This window comes from Chrysemys picta, chromosome 1 (assembly GCF_011386835.1).
Source record: "Chrysemys picta bellii isolate R12L10 chromosome 1, ASM1138683v2, whole genome shotgun sequence".
NCBI lineage: Eukaryota > Metazoa > Chordata > Testudines > Emydidae > Chrysemys > Chrysemys picta.
This window is the reverse complement of record NC_088791.1, coordinates 161764732-161788693: the sequence shown is the minus strand read 5'-3', so window position 1 is coordinate 161788693 and position 23962 is coordinate 161764732. Positions and strand designations below refer to the sequence as shown.

Genomic DNA, 23962 nt, shown 5'->3' with positions numbered 1-23962 from the left:
GAAGCCGAAGCTTGAGCTCCACCACCTGGGGCCAAAGCCAAAGCCCCACTGCCTGGGGCTGAAGCCCTCGGGCTCAGGCTTCGGTCCCCCCTCCTGCGGTCGTGTAGTAATTGTTGTTGTCAGAAGGGGGTCATGGTGCAATGAACTTTGAGAACCCCTGGTCTAGATGTTCCCTGAGACACTGGCCTTAGTTGCCCATCTATAAAATGAGGATAATAGCACTTCCCTACCTCACAGTAGTGTTATGAGGATAAATGCATTAAAAAATTTTGAGATGCTTAGGTGCTACCTTAATGGAGGCCATATAATTATCCTGCCCTGATGGGCTGGAAAGCATCTCTGCTTGGTCTATAAACACATATCTGAGGTTTTGGAGTATGCTTTGCTGCACATGTGTAAGGGAGAGGCCTGTTTTTTAATTTCATTATGGAAAAGCCACAGTGTACAACAGCAGTGCTAGAAACAATGGTAAGTGTTTCCACCAAGAGCAGAAGGTCCCGAAAGGCAAGTGGCTAGAGCGGGATGAAAAATGTTTGCGTTTTTCCCATGGAAATTTTTGACTAAAACAAACAGTTTTCATCACAAGTTTCCATGGAACATTTTGGTTTTAGGCAGAAGTCCTGCTGCAGCAGTGCCTCAGGGAAGGTGTGGTTCATGTACCTCACACTCTCATTCTCTTGGAGATGGGAGCCAATCTGTCATGGGAGAGGTCGTCCAGCTGAGGCGCGTGGCCCATAGAAGAGAACCAGGACATGAAGCAATCAAACTATAAGGGAAGCACTGCGATAGCATTTCCAAATCAAAATGTTTTCATATTTGGGCTGAAATATTTCAGGTTTGTGATGAAAAGTTTGTTTTCTGCACAAGGCAGACGCTTCCCCCCCCCAAAAAATTGTTTATTCAGAAACCCAGTTTTCCATCTAAAAAGAGCTTTAATGAAAAAACTCTCAACCAGCTCTCAGGTGCCCTTAGATTTAAAGTTTTCTTCTACATGCATGTGCATAGTTGGTTTGGGATGTGATGGTATTTTATGTGCAATTTTAGAGGCAGTCACTGAAGTAGACACTCCATTTTCCATCCTCTCTCCGTGTGTGTAAAGTGGTCTAGCAGAGGGTCACTCTGTACGTTACTATACAAGGACAAATTATGTTTTGTCACTAGACCATTGGATGGGATCAAAACTGCAGCTTGATGCAAATATATAAACAAGTATTTGATCTGTTTTCTCTGCCTATCTTTTTTTCTCCTCTAAAGATCCTTTTAAGTTTTCAAAGATGAGAATACATTTAAAACCAAATCCAACTGTTCTGCTGTAGAACTGTTCAACTGTAGAAGTTGCTACACATCCTACTCCGGTATGGCTGGAAAACTAAACTGTTGCTTTCCTTTCTAGCAAAGGTAACTTGAATTCGCACTACCTGATGGTAGCTGTAATGTCCAGTCACAGCAGATCTCTGATCAGAGCACTAACAGAAAAACCTTCAAAGTGGGACTCAGTCTCAGGCATGCACAGTACAGTATGGGATTTTGTGTGTCTGGTGTCAACATAAACCCATTCCCAATACCTTCCAACTTAGTTCTGATGCTCTGCTTAACCTATCGTGTACTCCGTCAACAGTTTAGTTCTTTTCTCCACTCTGTTCTGCAGCTGAATTATGCTAAATCGGACTTCTCTAGTATCTTAATATGCTGGAATTCAATTTATACCTCTTTCGCTTCTGACCCTTACCTTGCTTATCTTACCTGTCTTACCTCTCTTTTCTCCCTGGCTTTTCAATATAGGCACCAATCTGGCCCCAGACTTGGCATATCCATGCACAGTTGGAAGGGAGGAAGGAAAATATAGACACTCCGTTCAGAAGAAACTGATTCCAGAGATTCAGTCTGGAATATCCTCTGGCAGTTCAGGAGCTTTGCTGGTTGTTGGGTTAACTCGTATTTAGAGGTGCAACTTTTCATCTTCATTACTCACTCTCTGCAAGCAAGTGCCAGGGGCATATCTGAGTGTGACAGAAGCAGAGCTGAGCACTGCACTGAAAGTCGGGTGACCAGAGTGCAAATGTGAAAAATCAGGACAGGGGGTGAGGGGTAATAAGAGCCTATATAAGAAAAAGTCCCCAAAATTGGGACTGTCCCTATAAAATCAGGACATCTGGTCACCCTAACTGAAGGACAGCATATGGGTTGGCCTTTAGATCAGCTCAAACTCCTTACTCTTAGCTAGCAGTTCTCTAATGTAAAAGGCCCTTTGGCACATAGATTATGGATCAGTGAATTCACTGTATCTAGTCTAACTCTATAAACATCACATTTTCAGAGGGAATGTGCTTTATTGGTCAGAGCACTAAATTCCCTGGTTTCATTCCTGTTCATACCACCCGTTTGATTTGTGACAGTTTCTCTCTGTAAAAAGTCCATAATGCCTATCTTGCAAAAGTTGTTGTGGTCATATCTGTAAAACCCCCTTTGAGATCATCAGAATATCCTAGAAGAGCAGAGGAGTTGTTCAAGCTCTTGGTGAAAAGCAAGGTTTCTGGTAGCATATAGAATTACTTGCTTTTGAGGAACTTTACTGTCTGAGCTTCCTGACAAGGTGGACAGCTCACTGCAGCTGTACCTTTAAAAAAAATTTTTTTTTTAAATCCTCCCTTTACATACAGAGCTCACGTAAAGGAAAAACCATCTATTCTCTCTGCTTCCTGATATTACTTCTCCTTGATGTCTAATGTCAACCTAAGTAATGTAAGCCTTGTTTTTCTGGCACTTGCAAAGGTATTCAAAGTATCCTGATAAAGACATTATTTCACAGATTAAACTGTCACTACTTATTTTTTCTAAATGTGTAGAACAGTCTGATATTAGCTTCAACCAGACATAGCTACCAACTAACATGTAAAGTTGGCTGCTAGCAAGATTGTTCCTTGATATGGATTGTCTGAAGGGAATAAACCTGAAAATGTTATGTTCAAAAGACCCAGGGGACCAGCATAGACCATCCCTATTTCTGCCCCCATGTGAAGGGGATGACTTGATATAAAAAGCAAAGCCAAGCTGAATTTGCCACAGCAGATATTGGCACCGAGTGGAATTCAGCTGAATATCTCTCATGTTTGAAGGCATATGTGTATTTTAGGATGGAGCCTCTCATCACAAGATGGTACTTGAACTACTTGATCAGAGAGAATGTCACAAGCAAGGTGATAGGTGGAGGTAAGGATAATGAGATGGTCTGTGTTATGAAGTAGATCACAGAATGAAAAGCTTTGGGCCAAATGTGTGGGTAACATCATTGTATTGGCTAGTCAAGACTAGAGAAGACGGTCAGGCTCTGAGGAACTTTAGCAGGGCCTACAAATGCTGGTGAATGGGCCAGATGATAGCATTTGTCTCCATAAAATCTCATTTGCCGAACAATGAATAATGAAAAGAACAACCTACACTACTTACACATTGATAGGTCTTTTCCTTAGGTGATCATAATTAATTTAGAACCTAAATTGACAGCTCAAGAAAAAAACCCCACTCATTATATAATAGTATTTAGTTTTAAAAAAATGGATTAAGAAAAGTTTAAAGAATAATTCTAAAAATATGTCATTATATAAATTAATGTCTGGTCTCATGTGAGCAAAATAAGGCTTCAGAGTAGGCTAATGAAAATGATTGGAGGCATGGAAAAGCTTTTGTTTGAGGAGAGATTTAAAGGAAGAGGACAGCTTTTGCTTTTAGAAATGAGATGAAAAACAGGGAATGTGATAAAGTCCTTCCTTTTTGAGAAGTGGGCAGAACTAAAAGAGCTCATAGCCATTTGTTTAGCTGGCTCCTGTTTTTGCTGCTTTCTCTAATGGGTATAGAAGTCCATCACTGGAATCTCAGATGGATCCATCAATGTCAGTAATCACTAGTAAGAGGCTTAAGAACTCTGTCAGCCTCACTTCCTGAAACTGATTTCTCCTGCTAAAGGCATGACCTATTTAGAAGTTCTTAAGATACAGTAATGATCAAATGTCAGCAAGGGGGAAAGCGTAATGACAGCTTTGAAATGTATATTATCTTAGCCTGGGATGGAAAAGGAGCACACATGATGCTTCAGTATGAAACATAGTGCATTATCGTGTGCCAGATATTGTGGTCTTCTGAAAACACAACAGAGACTGTGAATACCTTTTTGTGGTATGAAGTTGATATATTGTTAGATTATTTTCCTTTGAGGTTTCATATTTTCATTTGATACTGTATTTCTTAGGGCACTGGTGATTTTTACTTCGACTGTAAGCTCATTAAGGCAGGAAAACACATTTTCGTTTGTAAATGCTATGTAAACTAATGGCAATATAACTATTTTTTTAATGAGAAGTAACTTTTTAAAATGATTTCAGTTGCTTTTATCTGGTAAAATCCTTAGACAGAATGTGAGCTTGTGCAACTTATTCACTCCACACAAAGACGTAGATTTCAGCAACATCTATTAGGTATAAGGAAAAACTGAGATGACATTTAAGGCATTGCAGGGAGTCTACAGCTGCTTTGCAATTATCAATTGTTCTTAGGAGCTGTTCGGGTGTTACCAAGTGCAGGTGGTGGTTCTTGACAGTGGTAGTTGTAAGTAAACATTTTCATTGGGGTGCAGTAATCTGCCTTAGCTGCATGTGGTCATTCAAAAAAGGATGCTGTTGCAGGTGACACTCACTGAGCAGCCTGGCAACCACCGCTGAGCACTGCTTCATATCTGCTTAGCATTTGGAATCTAGCTTTTTTGTGTCTTGATTAACAGGAACAGACGGGGAAGGTATTATTATCCCCCAGAAAGGATCTGATTGTCCAGTATGGGACCTGAGGGACTGTTTCCCAATGGGTAGGGCCTGAATACATTGGAGGGCAGGAGCAGATATATTTCTCAGTAGTAGCTTGCTTGCTACACAACAGGGAACTGATCTAGCTAGCAGCAAAGTTGTAAAAGTTGGACATAATTTAAACGGATGCCATTTTAACTCTTCAGACATGAAATTTATTTCTCTATAGTGGGTAGAAAGACCTGGGAGTACTTGTCATTGCTACCATTTGACTCAATATTCTCCTAGAAAGCTGTCTAGCATGCCTGCTTCTTCTCGATGAAATGCAGGGAGGCGTGCAAAAAACCCCTCAGTGCTAATGATTTGATCTAGCAGTCTTACACATTCCTAAAACAACAATCATGTTTTGTAATTTAATTTTGTGTGTATAATAATGTCAGTTTTGTCATGCTTAATTTTACTGGTGTAGCAGAGCATAATTGTGTAGGCAGATAAGCTCCTGAACCCTCTTAAAAAGAATAGGTACTGATTTCCCCTCCCACCCAAGTGTTTAGCTTTTTTCCCTCCTTTCTGCAACAGTCTTATCTCTGACTCCTCTTACTGTCCCTTCCCAAAACTATCTTAAAGAGTACAAATCCTTAAAGAATTAAACCAAGATTCTCCACAACAGGAAAGAGGACCGATACATTCATAATGCCCAGGAATTTCCCTTTCTATGTGACTTGAACATTTTTCTCCCCATGGAATGACTACTGTGAGATGATCTTTGTCTCTGAAAAAGCACACCAGACTACTCTAGTTCATTTGATCTCTTTCTTCTCATTTGTCTCCTGTTGTAATAATTGAGCCTACAAATTTACCCCACTTGTGAGCCTAACTGTGGGAAAGTGGATAAAAGTTTATAAAGTGTCACAATAATCTCTAACAAATGTTGATGGGGAAAGGTGCAAAAAGGGAACAGATTGAATTAGTCCAAACAAAAAAGGCCCACTGATATACCTGAAGGACTATGTTAGGACCATGTCTGGTAAGTAAGAGAAGAGTGGGACTGGAAATCAATGAAACAAAACTGTTGTGTTGGAAGTCAGGCCTAACTAGGGGACAAAATAATGGGAGGGCTATTTCACCCATCACTCCTTCCTGAGGTCCTCAAAAAGAGACTTTGGGGGAAAAGCTCACTACCTCAATGGTGACTGACTGAAAAGGTGAAAAGAGTGAGCTGTGTCATGATAGCTGTCAGCCTCACCTTCTCCAAGGAACCCGGGCTCTATTGTAACCCTGTTGGGCCTTCATTGTCCTGACCAGACTGGGCCATGAGAGGGACTCAGATGACATCACCATCTTCACCAGCTCTGGCTAAATCCCAAACACTACCTGGGATGTGAGACTTTGTTGTTCTCCCCACACACCCCATGTGTCTTTTTTCCTTCCCCGCTTTATTGTGTCTCTTTCCTATTCCTCTCCTTTTACCTTCTGTTTAAGAAGGGTCTGGCTTAGCCAGCTAAGATTATATATTTTGCAGCACTGCTGTGAACTTGTGGCCAGAAAGGCAGCTAAGTGCAATGCCCTCAAAAGCCCGATGCTGGTTCAAGTTTGCCACGTTTCAGAATGCCTGATAAGGCTGTGTGCTGTGTCTGTGTTTCTCCAGAAGTGAGGTTGCAAGTGAAAATCAACACCAGAGACAGAAGCTGCATTTTCTGTCTTTGTTGTTCTTTTCTCTCCCCTCTTGTGTGTGTTTGTCTTCTCTTGTCTTGTAGAAAATGGAATCAGACTTTAACAATAACAGCTCCAACCCATCTCAACTAACTTCTTCTCGTCTCTCCAAAGACAGTATTATCATATATAATGGTAATACCATCTAAAAGACTGTCAAACAAGGGGAGAGGATATCCATCTAAAAATTTACTCCAGTGAAAGGGAATGAGGGATGTTAAAATGAAAGTGTTGCTTAACACTTTACATTTCAAAGGCTTGAACTGTTTTTTCTTCTTTTCCTGTATCTTTAATAAAAGGTTAAAAAGGATTTATAACATAGGTGCTGGAACTAGGGGTGCTGCCACATCCCCTGGCTTGAAGTGGTTTCCGTCACATACAGAGTTTACAGTTTGGTTCAATGGCTCTCAGCACCCCACTAGAAAAATTGGCCCAGCACCTCTGATTTATAATGTGTTTGTCATGATACTCAGCAGCTTGAGGTCTTTGTATACCAATCCTTGTTTATAACTGTTTCATGTTGGACGGTGACAAGGTCATATCAGCACCTTTGATTCTTTGGGCCCATATATTCCATCTAAATTAATACAACACCCCTCACTTGTGAATGCACCAGCAGCAATGAGCAAAGACCTAGCTGGGCCCTTGGGTAAACAATGGGCTCTAAATCTCTTCAGATACAGCTATGGTAGGTGCACCTCGCTATGGGATACTCTTTTACAGCTTACTCTATGGAGTGACCAAGGAATTGTGAATCAAAAGACACAGCCTCCAAATATCTATTTGTTAGCAATAGCATCCCTCTAACTTGCAGAGCTGTCTTCAGTAGTACAAGCTATTTTATTGCCAAGGCATGCTATTAAAGAACAGATTTTATTATGCATGTCATGTTTTAAGGGACAGCCAGCCCTTGATCAGATGCATTTTGTGTTTTAGAAAACAGTAAGGTGTCATAAATGGGGCTTTTACACAAACCAGATGACAACCTCTCTAAGATCATGGCATCCATGTTGACACTATCTGGCTCTAGAGAAGATAAATACCATGGCATTCTTCTCCAATATGTAATGTTATTAAAAATAGGTTAGTCACAAGTGCACTTTATCAAAGTTCCTCCTTTTCCAAACCTAACCATCTGTTAAAGAACTAGTGAGCAGTATTAACCTTTCTAAATGTAGCTTTGCAGGGGCTAATGCCCTTGTTTGTCATTGTTACCAAACGTAATCAAGTTGTCTATTCTAGTGAGTAGTAAAACAAAAGAGAGAGAAGCCCAACAAGGCAAGAATAACAACTGAGCAGTGACCAACCATGTCAGCATTTGCAAGGAAAACAGATTGATCATCCTGGATGGACCCAGTGCTACCTATGCCACTTTCAAGTGACACAAACCATGAAATGGCATTGGCATCAGCTGCTGAAACAGCCATTTGTCTGCCCTCCTCATGAACACAGGTGTAAGGAGGATGAATATGTGCAGAACAGAAGACGTAAAAATAATACAATGGTTCTAATAGGTGGTTTTTTTAACATAAGAAGCTGTTAATGTTTAATTCTGTGTTTGGAAATATAGTTACTAACGGAGTATGAAAGGAGACATGAGGAGAGAGCATGTGTGTATTACGCCCGCAGCCATGAGTGATGTGAAATGCTATAGCATTCCCAGGCTTCAATAGCAGATTAAGCGCCTCCCCATAAACATTAATTGGGGCCATGCATACAATCTATCATGTTTTGCCTTGCACTATCAGGAGCATCCAATCAAGTTTTACAGGGTCATTCATTCATTATTCACCTAAATAATCTAAATCCAGACAATCAAATTGGTTTGTTCTGAGCCAGATATAAAACAATAAATTACAAAATGCAGGGCCTTAGAACAAACCTTTTGAGGCCTGACCACAAGATAGCTGGAGTATGGGATTGATCTGGAGGAGAAAAAAACTGTAGTAAATGGTTGTCACGTGTTCTAGGTACAAGAGTCGGAGCCAGGAACAGATGAGTTGTCCTTTCAGCTCTGCCACTGACTTCTTTTGTGGTCTTAGGCAAGTTTCTTATCCCCCCTCATGTGGTGTGGATTATTATGTATCAGTGTTTTCATGTTGAGAAGTGCTAAGTAGTTCTAGAGCACTGGTTTGAGAGAGGGGGTGAAATGAAACTGGGTCAATGGAAATGTGAAGAACACGTCTGCCACAGCAGCTTGGCCTTTAGGGGACATGGCACACGTAGCTAGCTTTGTGTTCAAATGCATGTTGCTTGTATGAATGCAACCAAATTGAACAGCATATTGAAACTTTTGCCTTTTATCTCCTTAACTCCTTTAACCCAACTGGACATAGTTTCTAGTTAAGGAATATTGCTTCTGTATCACTTGGTATTGGTAACCTCCCCTGTATGGATTGATGTTCCCTCCCCTCCTGGAACACTCAGCATAGCCTGTCCGTAAAGCTCACACACTCTCAAAGCATAGCACATCAACATCTCCTCTATTCATTTATCTGTTCTGTGAGCCTAGCTCTTCTCATGCGTTCCCCTTGTCTTTGTAACCTGTCCTTGTCTGTTCCATCAGGGCAGCAGCTTTAAAAGAGCAGATTCAATTTGTAAGTCATTATTCCGGTCTGATTACAAACAAAAATAATCGCCTCAATGTAAATCTAGGAATATAACATTGGATGTTTTTTTAAGTTTTTTAACTCTTGGAATTCAGTTTTCCAACTAAACTCTTCAGAGCCCCGTTATCTTACTTGTCTTGTAGTCAACTATCATTATCTGCAACTTTCACATTCCACTAGTACATACATTCAACTTATACTGGAACCCAGATACCCAGATAACTTGGTATGCTGGTGAACCTAATAAACCTGGATATCTCAATATTTGCAGGGATTTTGGTTCATTTAATTGAACTTGTTAGGCTATTTCCACTGTCCAGGAATTGAGTTTACCACAAGAAGGCCTGATCCTGGACTATTTCTTGAAGCACAATACTCGACATCCACCCTTAATTTCACACTACCAAGGATGATGGGTGTTTTAAGTACTATCTGCTGTTTAACTTTTTAGATAGGAACATTATATTCTTCACTATCTTCATTCTCTAGCCATTGCGTACAATTGGGAATTGCAAAGTCCTTGAGCCTGATTTTAATGCTCTGGGGCCATCAAAGTAAGAGTAAGGATCGTTTGGTGCTTAAGGTACTGGAGATCTCAGAAGCCCCAGGATCAGTTCCTAGCTTTGTTATTTGCGGACAGTGTATATTTGTTCCATAGTCACTAGACGCACATAGAACCTAAAGCACCTTGTGATCACTTATCTTTTATATAAGAAAGGTGGGCAATTCATTTTCCAAAGTAATGACATCTGAATTTTCTTATTTCTCTTTTTAGCCAACTGCAATTTGGTTCTCAGAAAAAGTAACACTTGCCATTATTAAAATACAGGCAGTTTGGCAAGGATAGGAGTTATTCCATGAAGTCATCCAGCAAGAATGGAGTGGATAGGGAAGCAACTCAATAGCATGCCACTCCACCCCCACCCCCCCAGTCTCCAGAATCATACCCTCACATGTACACTGCTGTAGCATTGCCGCCTCTTCCAGGACCCAGCAGACAAATATAGAAACAAAGGGAAACTACTGATGCCTTTAAATTGTTATCACCACCAGTGACCTTGAGGAAGGTGTATAAAAAGTCTGCATCAAGCAGAATCCTGATACTTTTCTTCTTTGCTTTACAGGGTAGGTACCTATCTCTTTTACTGCTAAGCGTACTTACTTATAGTCAACTATGCTCTACAGTTGTATCATTGGTTTTTATGCTGCTACCAGCTTAAGGTTTTAGTAGTGATGTCAATAAATACACAGCACTCTATTAATAACCCTGGGGTACTGTCTTAATGGTAAGGTAGCAAACATGTCTTGCTCTTGAAATGTTCTCTATCTAATGTTTGCTTATTCATTTAGCCAACTGGAAGAGCCAAAACTGCAGGTTCCTCATTATTATGCAGCTGGTGGCTGGATCAGCTATTATATGCAAGTCACATTTTCCATGTTCCCAGGAAGATTATGAATTATGTAGTTCAAACTTGCAAGCAGTTCAGCTACCCAAGGAATTCTTAAGACTGACCTGAGCTGCAATCCTTTGAGAATCGTTGGGTACCATTTCGAATGTATACTGTGATTACCTTCATTGCGTCTGCAAATCAGACTTCACTGGCTGTGTAGTCTAGTGGCTAAAGCAAAGGCAGGGCTGGTAAACTAGTGCTCTTGCTTTCTAATCTTGGCTCTGCTACTGATTTATAGATGATATTGGATGAGTCGCTTAATTTCTTTGTATATCAGTTACTCCGTTTAGAAAATGGATATAACGGAATTCCCAGGGGTGTTGTGGGGCTTAGCTAATGCTTATATAGTGCTTTGAGTCCCTCAGATGAAAGGTACTATACAAGTGTGAAGTAGTAGTAGTATTTTTTTACTGATTAGGATGGACTGAGATCTAGGTTTCCCAGATTTCAGAATATTTGTTTCAAGCTAACATTTGCTGGTTATGGTAACTTAAAAAATATTTTTGTAGATGCAACGGACTGAACAATAACCTCACTTCCTTGTCTTATAATGATTTGGTCATGTAGACTCCTAAAAGATGTTGCATTCTATATACATACAAGGGCCCAAATTTGCAAGCCCTCCATTCACAGAACCCCACTTAAAGTAAATGGGATCTTCTCATGCAGATGTCTTGCAGGATCATGCCCCCTAATCTTAGCAGTGCTGCTTTTGTAATAGTCTAAATTGCCTAACTTATGTGCTTGCCCTGTGTTTACTAAGAGTTGGCAGGGTGTAGCTCAGTAGTGCACCTAGAACTAAGAAAGAAGCCTGGTAGCAAAAATATATATAATGTGAATGGTATAGAAATAGTTTATTTTTATATTTTAGACTTATAAAATCATATACTGGGCTAATATAGAAGTGGCCACACTTTTAGTCACACATTTAACATGGAATGACACACATAGTCTTGTCACAATTCTGTTTCATGAGTCTCTTGGGGTATGTCTACACAGCAACTAAACACCTGTGGCTGGCCTATATCAGTTGACTTAGGCTTCCCTGGGTTTTGGCTGCTGGTCTGAAAATTATTGTATAGGCTTTGGGGCTCGGGCTGGGGGATCCTCCCTGCGTTCCAGAGTCCAGGCTCCAGCCTTAACTGCAACACAACAATTTTACAGCCCCAGGAGCCCACGTCAGCTGACAGGGGCCAGCCACAGGTGTTTAATTACAGTGTAGACATACCCTGGGTGCCATGAGAGGTCTTTTCCTGCCACCATGATGCACCCCTCCCCCGGGAGGAGAGGCCCTAGCAATTCAGATGGTGTTATGAGGATCATGAAGTTAAATCACTGCAGGACTTTTCAGTCAGCTCAGAGTGACACTGAAGTAATTGTCAGCAGTGAAGCCTAGGTGGGCTCAGAATCTTTACAAGAGCCTAGGCTAGTTTCAGGAGAAAGAGAGAGATTACTATGTGGCAGCTAGAACTGAGAGCTCTGGAGACACAGCTGCCTTGTTTGTATTCTTGCTTGGAGGAGACTTTTTGGCTTCATAAGAATCCTGTAAAATAAATAAGCAAAAATAATAAAAACCTGAAACCGCAAAGATAGTCTTGCTTAACTTCGGCCTCCTGCAAATTTTTCTTTAGCTTCTGGCCCTGGCACAATCAATAAAGCTTCTGAAGTGAATATCTGTTGCAAGAATCAACTGTACAGGCATAAAAAAGTGTATAATTTTGGCATCTTGAGTAAAAGAAAATAGAGAGAGAAAATCTGTTAAATGTGACTGAAAACTTTTCGGGAGTAGACTGTTTTCTGTTAGTCTCTTTTACACTAACATACCTCACATGCTGTCTTTTTTTCAGCGTTGGGGTCATTTCAATCCCCAATAACTTTTCTTTGACTTCTTAATACCTCTAATATGGTCTGAAAAAGAACTCTCATGGACAGTCTAATCCTATAGTTCTTGCTCAGTCAAAACTCCTGTTCAGTCCGGTTAGAATTCGGTTTGAGCACAGACTACAGCATTTATCTTCAGAATTATAATGACAAACAAATATTTAGATAAGCAAAATGGATAAGACACAAATGTTTGTTTGGCTTCCCACATCTCACATTTTTTGGCAGATCGCATCAGCGAAAACAAAAGTACATATTAAGCTTGACCATTAGGCAGAATCAGAAAGACCATAAAGCCATTGTCTTAAAATGGGCTTTGAAAATAAAATACTGAATCCCATTTAATCTGCATGTCAAGAAAATGTATTTACATGGAACCATACTTGGAACATCTAGCAGGTAAGCAATCCTAGGAAGAAGGAATGGAATTTTCAAAAGAGCTCAGCAAACTCCCACGGACTTCAAGAATTAGGCAACGTTGAGCGGTTTTGAAACTCTTCCCCCCCCCCACTTGATTGTGAATGACTCAAGCAGGACTGAAGTGCATCAGTTTTCACATACAGGAGCTCACAGCTCCATTTGTCTTCTGAACTCTGGTTTAAAATGATAGTTTACCATTTGTGCCAGAAAAAAAGGCTAGACCAAATTCTCCCATGGAGAAAATTGTGATCCACAACTATGGCTACTACTCTATTGACTTCCAAGAGCTTGCAAGGGAAGAGGTGAACTGAGGACACAATGTGGCCCAGAATCTTTAGTTGACTTGTTAAATTTGCATTTGAAATTTGTAGCCACCCTTATTACAGGCCCCCTTGACAGCTTTAATCCCTATCATTTTTTTCTGTATGTTTTGGATCATATCTCAGATTTGTTGTAAAACGGGAGTATTTTCTATTTTGTAGACTAGATCCTTTTCTTCTCTCTTTGGGCTGCACTGTCTAGAGAACTCGCCAAGATGATGGACATGTCGGAATTCGGGGAGGCTTCACCTTTCCTCAGGAAGAGCGAGAAGGAGATAATGATATTACAAACTGTGGCATTTGATGGTAAGACAGAATATGTTTTCCTCTGCTCTGGGCCTGTTAACCTGAAATAGTTGGTGAACTGAATACTTAATTGGATTTACAAATTAGGAACTTTGCAACTGTAAGTTCTTCAGGAGAGGGACTCTTTCATATTTGTATATTTAAAATGTGTAGCACACTGATACTACTGTAATAAAAACATTGATTACTGTGGTCTGACTAATGCATCTATATTTATACTACCTGTACATTAATAGAATCATAGAATGTCAGGGTTAGAAGGGACCTCAGGAAGTCATCTAGTCCAACCCCCTGCTCAAAGCAGGACCAATCCCCAAACAGATTTTTGCCCCAGATCCCTAAATGGCCTCCTCAAGGATTGAACTCACAACCCTGGGTTTAGCAGGTCAATGCTCAAACCACTGAGCTATCCTTTCCTCCTTTGTATTTCTATTGTCTACATGTCCACCTGAAATCTACTCTGTGTACACAGACTTAACTTTTTACTGACAGTGTATGATTTGAATTTAGTCTGCAGGCCTCACTTTGTAAGATTTGTTTCCTATAACTTATTTTTCTTGCAACACATTCATAGAGGATCTTGAGGTAGCGTAATGAGTGAGAGTATAAATGCATAGATGAGGAGGGATTTATTGTGTATATCAATAAATTATTTGTACTATTCCATAGTAAAAAGTAATAGTTTTTAGACAACTTGGAGCTAGTCCAGTTACTCCTAGCCCAGGAAAGGAGATGCGAGTAGCTGGACACACATTGTTATTGCTATTAATGATTTACAGGACAAACAGTAGTAGACATAATTCAAAGAATGTGAAAGTGTGATTATGCCACATGGCTGGGAAGCAAGAAACATGGGATCTATTCTTAGTTCTGATAGTGGTTTGTTGGATGACTTTGGAGAAGATACTTAACATCTGTGCCATGGTTTCCCCATCTGTAAGTTGGTGATGATGCCTACCTTTCTCCAGGGGTGTTGAGGCTTAATTAACATTTGTGGAATGTTTTGCATACCCTGAGGAAAGGCTCTATAGAAGGGAAAAGTTGAATTTGCAAATGGGAAACATAAAAGTAATATTAAGGGACTTTATACCTCACAACTACACATGCAGCTCCCATGGCTATTGGTGGACGTAAAGCACTTTTGGTTTGACTGTGTGTTATGGCCTAAGGTTTCAGTATGCTTGTGGTATGGAAGTAATCTTAGCAATATTACTCAATAGCCATATAATATGGTGAATCATTACCTGTTTGATTCCATAGGGAAGAAAAGGTGTTGGATTCCTGATGAAAAGAACGCTTATATTGAAGCTGATATTAAAGAGAGCAGCGGTGGCAAAGTCACTGTTGAGACTGTGGATGGAAAGGTATGGAACATTTTTCCATTTGTCTATCAATGTGGATGATTGGTGTAAACAGAATCAAACCAGTTAATAACCACAGCCCATGTGTGTGATTTTTTTTTCTGTACATTTTTTTCTCTTTTTTGGTATTGAAGAGCAAAGTACGCAACTGACCAATCCTATCCCAGAGGGAAAAAATTAAACTGCATTGTACTTAGTGATTTCCAAGATCATACAACTTATATTTTACCACCTCTGTCTGTCTTTCCCTGTTCTTATGCCTCGTGCTCATCTGACATCTGTTACCTCTAACAGTGAACAACATCATGTATGTAGGACAGGTTGATCTGAAGAATTTCCTCATGCTGGGAAAATTTCTTCTCTGGTCCCAAAGAATCAGAAATGTGTGTGGTCTGAGAGAATCACTTGACATTTCAGTAAAAGAGCCTGCCAGGGAGGTGGTGTCGTGTAGTGCGCAGGGTGTGCTGTACTGAAACTGAGGAGACCTGTGTCTTATTCCTGGCTCTGCCACTGACCTTCTCTGTGACCTTTGAGCAAGCTGCATCCCCTCCTTTGTTTTCCCTCTGACCCTGTGGAGTTTTCCCCATCTGTCCTGTGTAGTTGGATCGGGACACGGACTGTTTGTCCCTCTATATTTGTGCAATGGGGCCACCATCTCAGTTCAGGCCTCTGGGTGGTATCAGAATATAAATAAATAAAAAATAGTAATGCTTAGTTTCTACTGGTTAAAAAATACAATAGACAATACACATGAGCGTCTCTTTAAAGGTGTGTCATCGACTCACTTGTTGCTTTTTCAATGTCACACTGTAAGTAGTGTGGAAAGACAAGGTGACGGTAGTTGCCAGCAATGTTATACTTATCTGTCTCTGCAGACCGTCACTGTAAAAGAAGATGATGTTCAGCCGATGAACCCCCCGAAGTTTGACATGATTGAGGACATGGCTATGTTGACTCACCTTAATGAGGCATCTGTGCTGCACAATTTGAACAGGCGCTATAGCCACTGGATGATTTATGTAAGGGGCATTGGTTCAACGTATGTGTTTTGAAATGTATTCCACAAGTGTCACGATGCTAACTATTTTACTGTGTATTCTACTTCCAACATTGATTGACCCTAAAATTGGGGTTAATTCACACATTTTCAGAAAGGAAATGTGTTGGGGGGTGTGTGTGTGTCAATTTTGTGTCTGAACACTAAGCTAAAGGCAAAAGCAAATAAAGGCAGTGTTTTTTGCCTCAAGAGGTGGGGCAGCAGAATGGACAACAGGATATTTTTCTGCTCATCCAAACACTGGAGAACTGGTTCATTTTATACCGCTCTCAGTACTAATCAAGAGCCCTCCATAGACATTCCTAGTTTCTTAGGCATCAATGGCTCAAGCTTAAAATGTGTGTCACTGTTTTGGTTTTGTTTTGTTTTTTGGCGGGGGGCGGGGGGGACAGGTGAGGGGGAGGGAAGTTGGCTTTCTATTTTCCTGTCTGCAGCCTCACTATCTGTCTATCTTGTTTGGCTCTAAACCCTTCCTGGGTACTGTAGCTCCCCAAAAAGAAAGATCAATGCCATTTCTATTCACTGCCAGGACAAGCTTCAACAGCAACTAACTTAATAGGGCCACATTTTCCCCAATTCTGACTGAAATCATTGGAAGCTGCATGTGTATATTTCAAAGCAGAATTCACCTCTGCTCTTTAGCTTCTCATATGTTAATCAGGGATCATGCTTATTATCTTCCTTTTGTAAAGTCCTTTAATATCAATGGATAAAGGACAGCGACTTTGAGTGAGACTTAGGCTTCTATGGGTATGTCTACATTGCAATTAGACGCCTGTGGCTGACCCTTGCTGGCTGGCTTGGGCTTGGGCTTGGGCTGTTTAATTGTAGTGTAGACATTCCAGCTCAGGTTGCAGCCTGAAGTCTGGGACCCTCCTAACTCACAGGGTCGTACAGCCCGGGCTCCAGCCTGAGCCCAGACATCTATACTCCAGCCTGAGCCCCACAGACCGAGCCCAAGTCAGCCATTGGTTTTTAATTGCAGTGTACGTATACCCTAAGTGCCTAAGTCATTTTTGGAAATGGGACTTAGTCATCTAAGTCACCTAGGCCTTTTAATGCTGAGTGGAGCTGTGCCTAAATACCTTTAAAAATCTGGGCCAAAAGGCACTATGTAAGAGCTAATGGATGACTAATATTAATTTGATAGATTTGTCTTAAATCTCATTCTATATAAAGGCCATTTACTCCCCATCTTGGGTTCCTTTTTAGACCTATTCAGGTTTATTCTGCGTGACTATAAACCCCTACAAATGGCTTCCAGTCTACAACCCGGAAGTAGTTAATGCATACAAAGGCAAGAGGCGGTCAGAGTCTCCCCCTCACATCTTCTCCATTGCAGATAACGCGTACAATGACATGCTGCGCAGTAAGTAGCATCATTTGCTTTTCAAACTTGAATTTACGTTATTTTGCCTATGTGACTGATGCTCCCTATTTTTTTTTTTTTTTACTGGATAGAATTTTAACAGTGAAACCTACCAGTACTGAGTATACAGGTACTCTACAAAGGGGTTTAGACTTGAGAACAGAGAGATACAAAGCCCCAGTGACTTGTTCAAGTCTTCTAATTAGAAGAATAAGCTTATCCAATCAAGGGATAGAAAACTAGCTTAAACTAGTTTGATCTCCTCCTATACTCTCTGTGGTTCCAATCCCTAATGATGAACATTCCTAAAGATTGTCCAGTGCTGAGTGTGTGAAGAGCTATCTCTGTGTGACCATTGGAGCTTTGAAAATCTACTACTGAGATGCTAAAAATGTGAGGACCAAAAAAAAAAAAAAAAACAAAACATGAGGCCCTGAAGAAAAATGCAAGGCACGTAACTTTCAATTAAGTAGGAAATAAACCTCTTTCATCTTGCAACTTCCAAATTCTCAGTAAAAAAGTGTCCTACACTCTAGTTTAAGCATCCCAATGTGCAAAGAAATCAGTTACTTCAATGAGGGGTAGAGGAGGAGGAAAAATAGGAGTTAAAATGGAAGTTAACTCTAGATTCATGAGCATCTTCATATAGGGTTGCCAGGCATCTGGTTTTCGACCAGAACGCTGAGTCTAAAAGGGACCCTGGTGGCACCAGTCAGCACCGCTGACTGTGCTGCTAAAAGTCCAGTTGGTGGTGCAGTGGGCTAAGGCAGGTTCCACATGGCTTCCATCTGGCTCTTAGGCACAGGGCAGGCCACGGGGGCTCCGCACACTGCCACAACCATGGCCAATGGGAGCTGCGGGCGCGGTGCCTGCAGGTGTGGGCAGCACGCAGAGCCCCCTGGCCCCTCTGCCTAGGAGCCGGACATGCCAGCTGCTTCCGGAAGCTGCCTAAGGTAAGTGCTGCCCAGCTGGAGCCTGCACCCCGAACCCCCTCCTGCACTCCAACCTCCTGCCCCAGCCCGGAGCCCCCTCCTGCACCCTGAACCCCTCATTTCTGGCCCCACCCCAGAGCCCACACCCCCAGCTGGAGCCCTCACCCCCTCCCGCAACCCAACCCCCTGCCCCAGCCCGGAGCCCCCTCCTGCACCCTGAACCCCTCATTTCTGGCCCCACCCCAGAGCCCGCACCCCCAGCTGGAGCCCTCACCCCCTCCCGCAACCCAACCCCCTGCCCCAGCCCGGAGCCCCCTCCTGCACCCTGAACCCCTCATTTCTGGCCCCACCCCAGAGCCCACACCCCCAGCTGGAGCCCTCACCCCCTCCTGCAACCCAACCCCCTGCCCCAGCCCACAGAAAGTGAGTGAGGGTGGGGGAGAGTGACCAGCGGAGGGAGGCGGGGATGAAGTGAGCAGGGGCAAGGCCTTGGGGAAGGGGCTGGGAGTGGGACAAGGGTGTTCGGGTTTGTGCGATTAGAAAGTTGGCAACCCACCTTCATAATATGTTATGTGAAAATAAATATCTGATTTTTTTCTTCTGATACATCCTGTCTGAAATCCTTGGCTCAAAGCTCGGAGCTGTCTGTCTTTGCATTACTTCCTGAAGTCCATACTATTTCTGTAGTTGAGGAAATGCTGGTTCACTTTCAAAGAGTAGTTAGTTGCAGAGGATTTTAACAAATTGAGGGGAAACCAAACTAGAGCTAAAAATGAGGGAGAGCCACAAATCAATGGCTGTTACTACACAGGTGCTTACAATTAAGTGTGGCGTGCACATTTAATTGTAAGCATCAACCATAATCACAGTTTTGCTTTTGCTCTTATCACAATGACTCATTGGCTCGGATTGAATCAATGCCTTACTGTTTTAATATTAGTGAGAGTTGCATGGTGGGGGTTTTTTTTATCAGTGTATGTACTTTTCTGGCGGGGGAGGGTGGGAGGGCGTAACCTACTACAGACACAAAGAAGGGGGAAGTGATCAAATAAGTTTGAGAGACACTGGTCTAAACTATACATGCATCATCTATGCACCTATTCTACACTAATTGCTGTGAAATCTGAACACCTAATCATGGAGGAAGATATGCGGGATCTTCTGCATCTAGGCCACATGCACTGCCTCTTGAATTAGTGGAAAATCTCATTAGCAGTTGGTAGTAGTAGGCTTTATATCCACTAGAAACAATGCAATAAATATTTGATCAAGTCTGATTCCTTCCATTAGAGGGCAGTGATGGTGCACACATGCCAGCTACTCTAAGGAAATCTTATTACAGGTGGAAATGCAAAAAAGCAATTACTGGAGCGTGTGATTTTTAACACTTTTTTTTTTTTAGAAACTATAGGAGTCTCATCCTGCTCTCGAAAAGGGACTAACAATTGGAAGAGAATGGGAGAGGGTGGAGAACAGAGAGATGTTGACATAAACATGGCTCTGAAGAGAAGCTGGTTTATCAGCTAATGGCACAATTATGGTCAGAATGGGCCAAATAAATCCTGGGTGTAACTCACTGAGGTCAGTGGAATTAAAACGAAGATGAATTTGGGCCAAGTTCTTTTTTTTATTTTAAGCCTACAACGAAACTTGAGTGTACTTACAGTAATTATACATATAAAAGAACCATCTCTGTGTAAACATCTAGGGGGAGAGGAGTTGTTTAGGCTGGTCCAGTGAGGCACGAGCAGAAGAACCAGTTGGAAGTGAGCAAAGCCATGCTTAGGAGGAACATTTTGCTTTTACATGATGGCATAGTTTCTCAGGAGAAGTGGCGGAATGAACATCACTTGACTTTTAAAACTGGATTGGACAAAGCACTGGAGCATTTAATGTAGTGCTATACTTTACAGTGGCCTCTAAAGATTGGATCCTTCCATTTGTTTCCTATTACGGTCTCACACTTTTAATAACCTGCCTTTCTTCTCCTTTTCTTTTTCCTTAGATCGAGAGAACCAGTCTATGCTGATCACGTAGGTGTATATTTTTCATCTGGTTTGGGAATCTATTACTGAAAAAAAAAAAGAGTCCTTCTGAAATGCAATGTCTGTGAATGGGTGGGACGGAAACTCAGTTAACCCTTGGATGCCGAGCAATTTCCAGGTGAATGACATCCTGGACATCCAGTTTCAGTGCTAAGAATGGAGTACACAGTCTTGCATTTGTAGAGTGACTGTTTTTAACTTGACCTTTAAATGGTGAACTCTCTGTAACTTGAAGTCTTTAAACCATGATTTGAGGACTTCAGTAACTCAGCCCAGAGGTTAGGGTCTATTACAGGAGAGGGTGGTGGGGGAGGTTTTGTGGCCTGCAATGTGCAGGAGATCAGACTAGATCAGTCGATCGCGATCTCCGGCGACATAGCGTGCTTGCCCCGGCCCCACACCACTCCCAGAAGCAGCTAGCGCAGCCCGGGGGGCAGGGGTCTCCCTCTGCATGCTACCTCTCTCTGCAAGCACCACCCCCGCAGCTCCCATTGGCCGGGAATGGGGAGCTGTGGCCAATGGGAGCAGAACCTCATGCCGCCCCCCCCCAAGGGTCACAGGGGCACATTGGCCCCTTCCAGGAGCAGCATGGGGCCGGGGTAGGCAGGGAGCCTGCCTTAGCAGCAGCCATGCTGTGTTGCTGACTGGGAGCTGTTGGAGGTAAGTGCTGCCCGTCAGGAGCTGCACCCCAGTCCTGAGCCCCCTCCCAGAGCCAGCACCCCAAACTCCCTCCTGCACCCCGAACATCTTCCTGCACCACAAGCTGCAGCCCTGACCCCGCTCCCAGAGCCAGCACACCCTCTACACCCCAACACTCTGCCCCAGCCCAGAGCCCCCTCCTGCACCCAAACTCCCTTCCAGAGCATGCACCCCTCACCCCCTCCTGCACCCCAACCCCCTGCCCCAGGCTCAGCCCAGAGTCCCCTCCCACACTGCGAACCCCTCAGTCCCAGCCCAGAGCCTGCACCTCCTCCCAAACCACTGCCCCAGCCCAGTGAGAGTGAGTGAGGGTGGGGGAGAGCGAGTGATGCGGGGGGGTGGAGTGAGTGGGGTGGGGCCTCAAGGAGGGGGCGGGGTAGATCCTGGGTTGCCCTTAAATTCAAAAAGTGATCTTGGGTGTAAAAAGGTTGGAGACCACTGGGCTAGATGATCATGATGGTCCCTTCTGATCTTAAAGTCTGAGTCTGAGTTCGTGATTGGAAGTTGTTGCCATCAGATGGCTGTGCTGTAGCCAGTGTGAAATGAGTTGCTGAGGACTTAGCTGACTGTGACCTCTTCTCTAACCAACTAGATGTGGTCCTTTCAGTCCAGGCAGAAGGCACACTGGGAAGGCAGCACAGAAGAAAGGTGTGCTGTTGCTGCCCTTGCTCTATCTGTCCCATGGGTAGATAGAAGACCTCTTTTCCCGAAGTGGTTAATATGGCACCTTTCACCAGCACAAAATGTATTTAAACTAGGCATTTTGACGAGGCAGTCAAGTGTAGGGAGGGAGCAAACCAGGACAATCAAAGCAGGGAGCATGGTCTAGGGCTAGAGCACAGTTTGTAGAGCCAGGTGCTTGAATACTAGTCACAGCTCAGCTACTTGTTGTGTAATGTTGGGCAAGTAACTTTGCCTTTCTGGACCCTACTCAGGAGCGCCGAAATGCTGCCACCCCACAGAGGCGGCGGAAGGTCCCACTGCCAAAATACCGCTGCGGTCACCGCCCCCCAAATTGCAGTGCCCTAGGCGACCGCCTAGGTCGCCTAATGGGTTGCGCCGGCCCTGACCCTACTGTCTGTAACATTCACCTATCTCAAGTGCTGAGACTTGACGTTTGTAATGCGACTCACTGTACTTAGATGGAAGTCACTACACAGTGCAAATTATTATTACATTTCTGAGCCCAGTCCGGTGAATAATTAGTTATTGCTATTGCCAACGTTCATCCCTGTTCGTTCTGTCAGTGGTATGAATTGCCACTCAAAAGTCCACGCATCAGCAGTAAGAGCACGATAAGCAGCTGAGAAGAGCCCGTCAGGAATGAAGAGTTGGCAGGACTGGAGGGTGAAAGGACTGATTATGGCTGATTTTAGGAGTGTCATTATTATCCCTCTGCTTTTAGTGGAGAATCTGGTGCCGGCAAGACTGTGAATACAAAGCGTGTCATTCAGTATTTTGCCACAGTTGCAGCACTCGGGGAACCTGGTAAAAAAAGTGTGAGTATGCAAGGGGCTATTTAATGACAGCCAAGATTTTCCTATTGTGTGAAACCTACCTATGAGTCTGTGATCATACCATCAGATCTCACATGCTAAGCAGCAGTGGACATGATCACCACTTGGACAGGAGATCCAAAAGGAAAAGACTGGGTGCTTGGGGAAAAGGTGTTAATGACTCAAAAAGTGGCGTTTCTCCTTCTGAGTCCGCACTAGTCTTCCCCAACATGGTGTTAGGGGCTTAGCTTCTACTGAAGCTGCTGCCTTCCAGATGGGACAGCAAAGCCAAGGCTTCTACCACTTGTGATTATTAAAGACTGCATGGCACTTTTTTCCAGAAACCATTAGCCTTGCTGTCCTGACTGCATTCTAGAGCTGATCAAAAACTATCTTTTCTTTTCCATGCAAAACTTAGATAAAAATGAACTTTCTGCTTTCAATTAATTTTTTTGCTGAATGTTTTGGGTATTTGTTTAAAAAAAACAAACCTAAAAATGGTTTTGGTTGTCAAAAACTTGGAAAATTTCTTACCAAAACTATTGTTTTGTTGAAAAACATTTTATTGTTTGTTTGAAGTGGGGAGGAGGGGTTGTCAAAAAAGAATGTTGACAAAAAAATTCCAACCAGCTCTCCTAAATTCCAGTTTGGTAAGTTACACTCTGCCTGTACTCCGGCTGTGGCTGGGATCCCTGGGGCCTTTAAATCACCCCCAGAGCTACCAGCTGCAGAGGTGGCTGGGAGTCCCAGGGCTCAGTGGCAATTTAAAGGGCCCGGGGTTCTGGCCGCCGCTACTGCAGCGAAGCTCCGGGCCCTTTAAATCACCACGGGAGCCCTGCCGTCACTACCCCAGGGCTCCGGCAGCGGGGCTCCGACAGGTGCTTTAAAGGCCCCGGGGATCCGGCCGCTGCGGGGAGCCCTGGGCCCTTTAAATCACTGGGCACCCTACCGCCACTACTCCAGGGCTCCAGCAATGGGGCCAGGCGGTGATTTAAAGGGCCCAGGGCTCAGGCTGCTGCGGGGAGCCCCGAGCCCTTTAAAGCACCACCCGAGCCCCGCTGCTGGAGCCCCCTGGTAGCAGCAGCAGGGCTCCAGGGGTGATTTAAAGGGCCTGGGGGTCCCCGCAGCGGCCGGAGCCCTAGGCCCTTTAAATCACCGCCGGAGCCCTGCCGCCGCTAACCCGGGGCTCCAGCAGCAGGGCTCTGGAGGAGATTTAAAGGGCCCAGGGCTCCAGCCGCTGCAGGGAGCCCCGGGCCCTTTAAATCACCAGCCTGGGGAAGCCAGTCCGGTCCGGCACGGCGTACTGGCTCTTGCCGGTACGCCATACCGGACCGGCTTAGTTTCACCTCTGGTCCCATCCCCCACAAAATGTGTGAGCTTCACACACTGTATATTCCTAGAGCTTGCCTGGTTTGTGCTGACTGGAACTTTAATCCTTGCTAATCTTTCTGTCTTTCATAAACTCCTTCATGGTAGTAATCATAATGTCCCCCTTTTTCTTTCTTGTTTG

At 43.3% G+C, this 23962-nt stretch overlaps 1 protein-coding gene across 3 annotated transcripts in view; it reads left to right on the top strand.

Moving 5' to 3' along the window:
* Positions 1 to 10061: 10061 nt before the first annotated feature.
* The window catches only part of MYH15 (myosin heavy chain 15), a 67502-nt gene continuing 53601 nt past the window's right edge, over positions 10062 to 23962 (top strand). For 2 of the 3 annotated variants that reach the window (XR_006175216.2, XM_024103403.3), the window contains exons 1-7: positions 10063 to 10240; positions 13350 to 13493; positions 14754 to 14857; positions 15730 to 15873; positions 17124 to 17280; positions 20218 to 20245; positions 22362 to 22455. Coding sequence is in view for 2 of the 3 variants with exons in the window: in XM_024103403.3 (XP_023959171.1) it covers positions 13403 to 13493; positions 14754 to 14857; positions 15730 to 15873; positions 17124 to 17280; positions 20218 to 20245; positions 22362 to 22455 (618 nt within the window). In the remaining variant the exon portion in view is untranslated. Of the gene's footprint in view, positions 10241 to 13349; positions 13494 to 14753; positions 14858 to 15729; positions 15874 to 17123; positions 17281 to 20217; positions 20246 to 22361; positions 22456 to 23962 lie in introns of all 3 variants that reach the window. The other variant, XM_042853575.2, reaches the window with a different exon arrangement.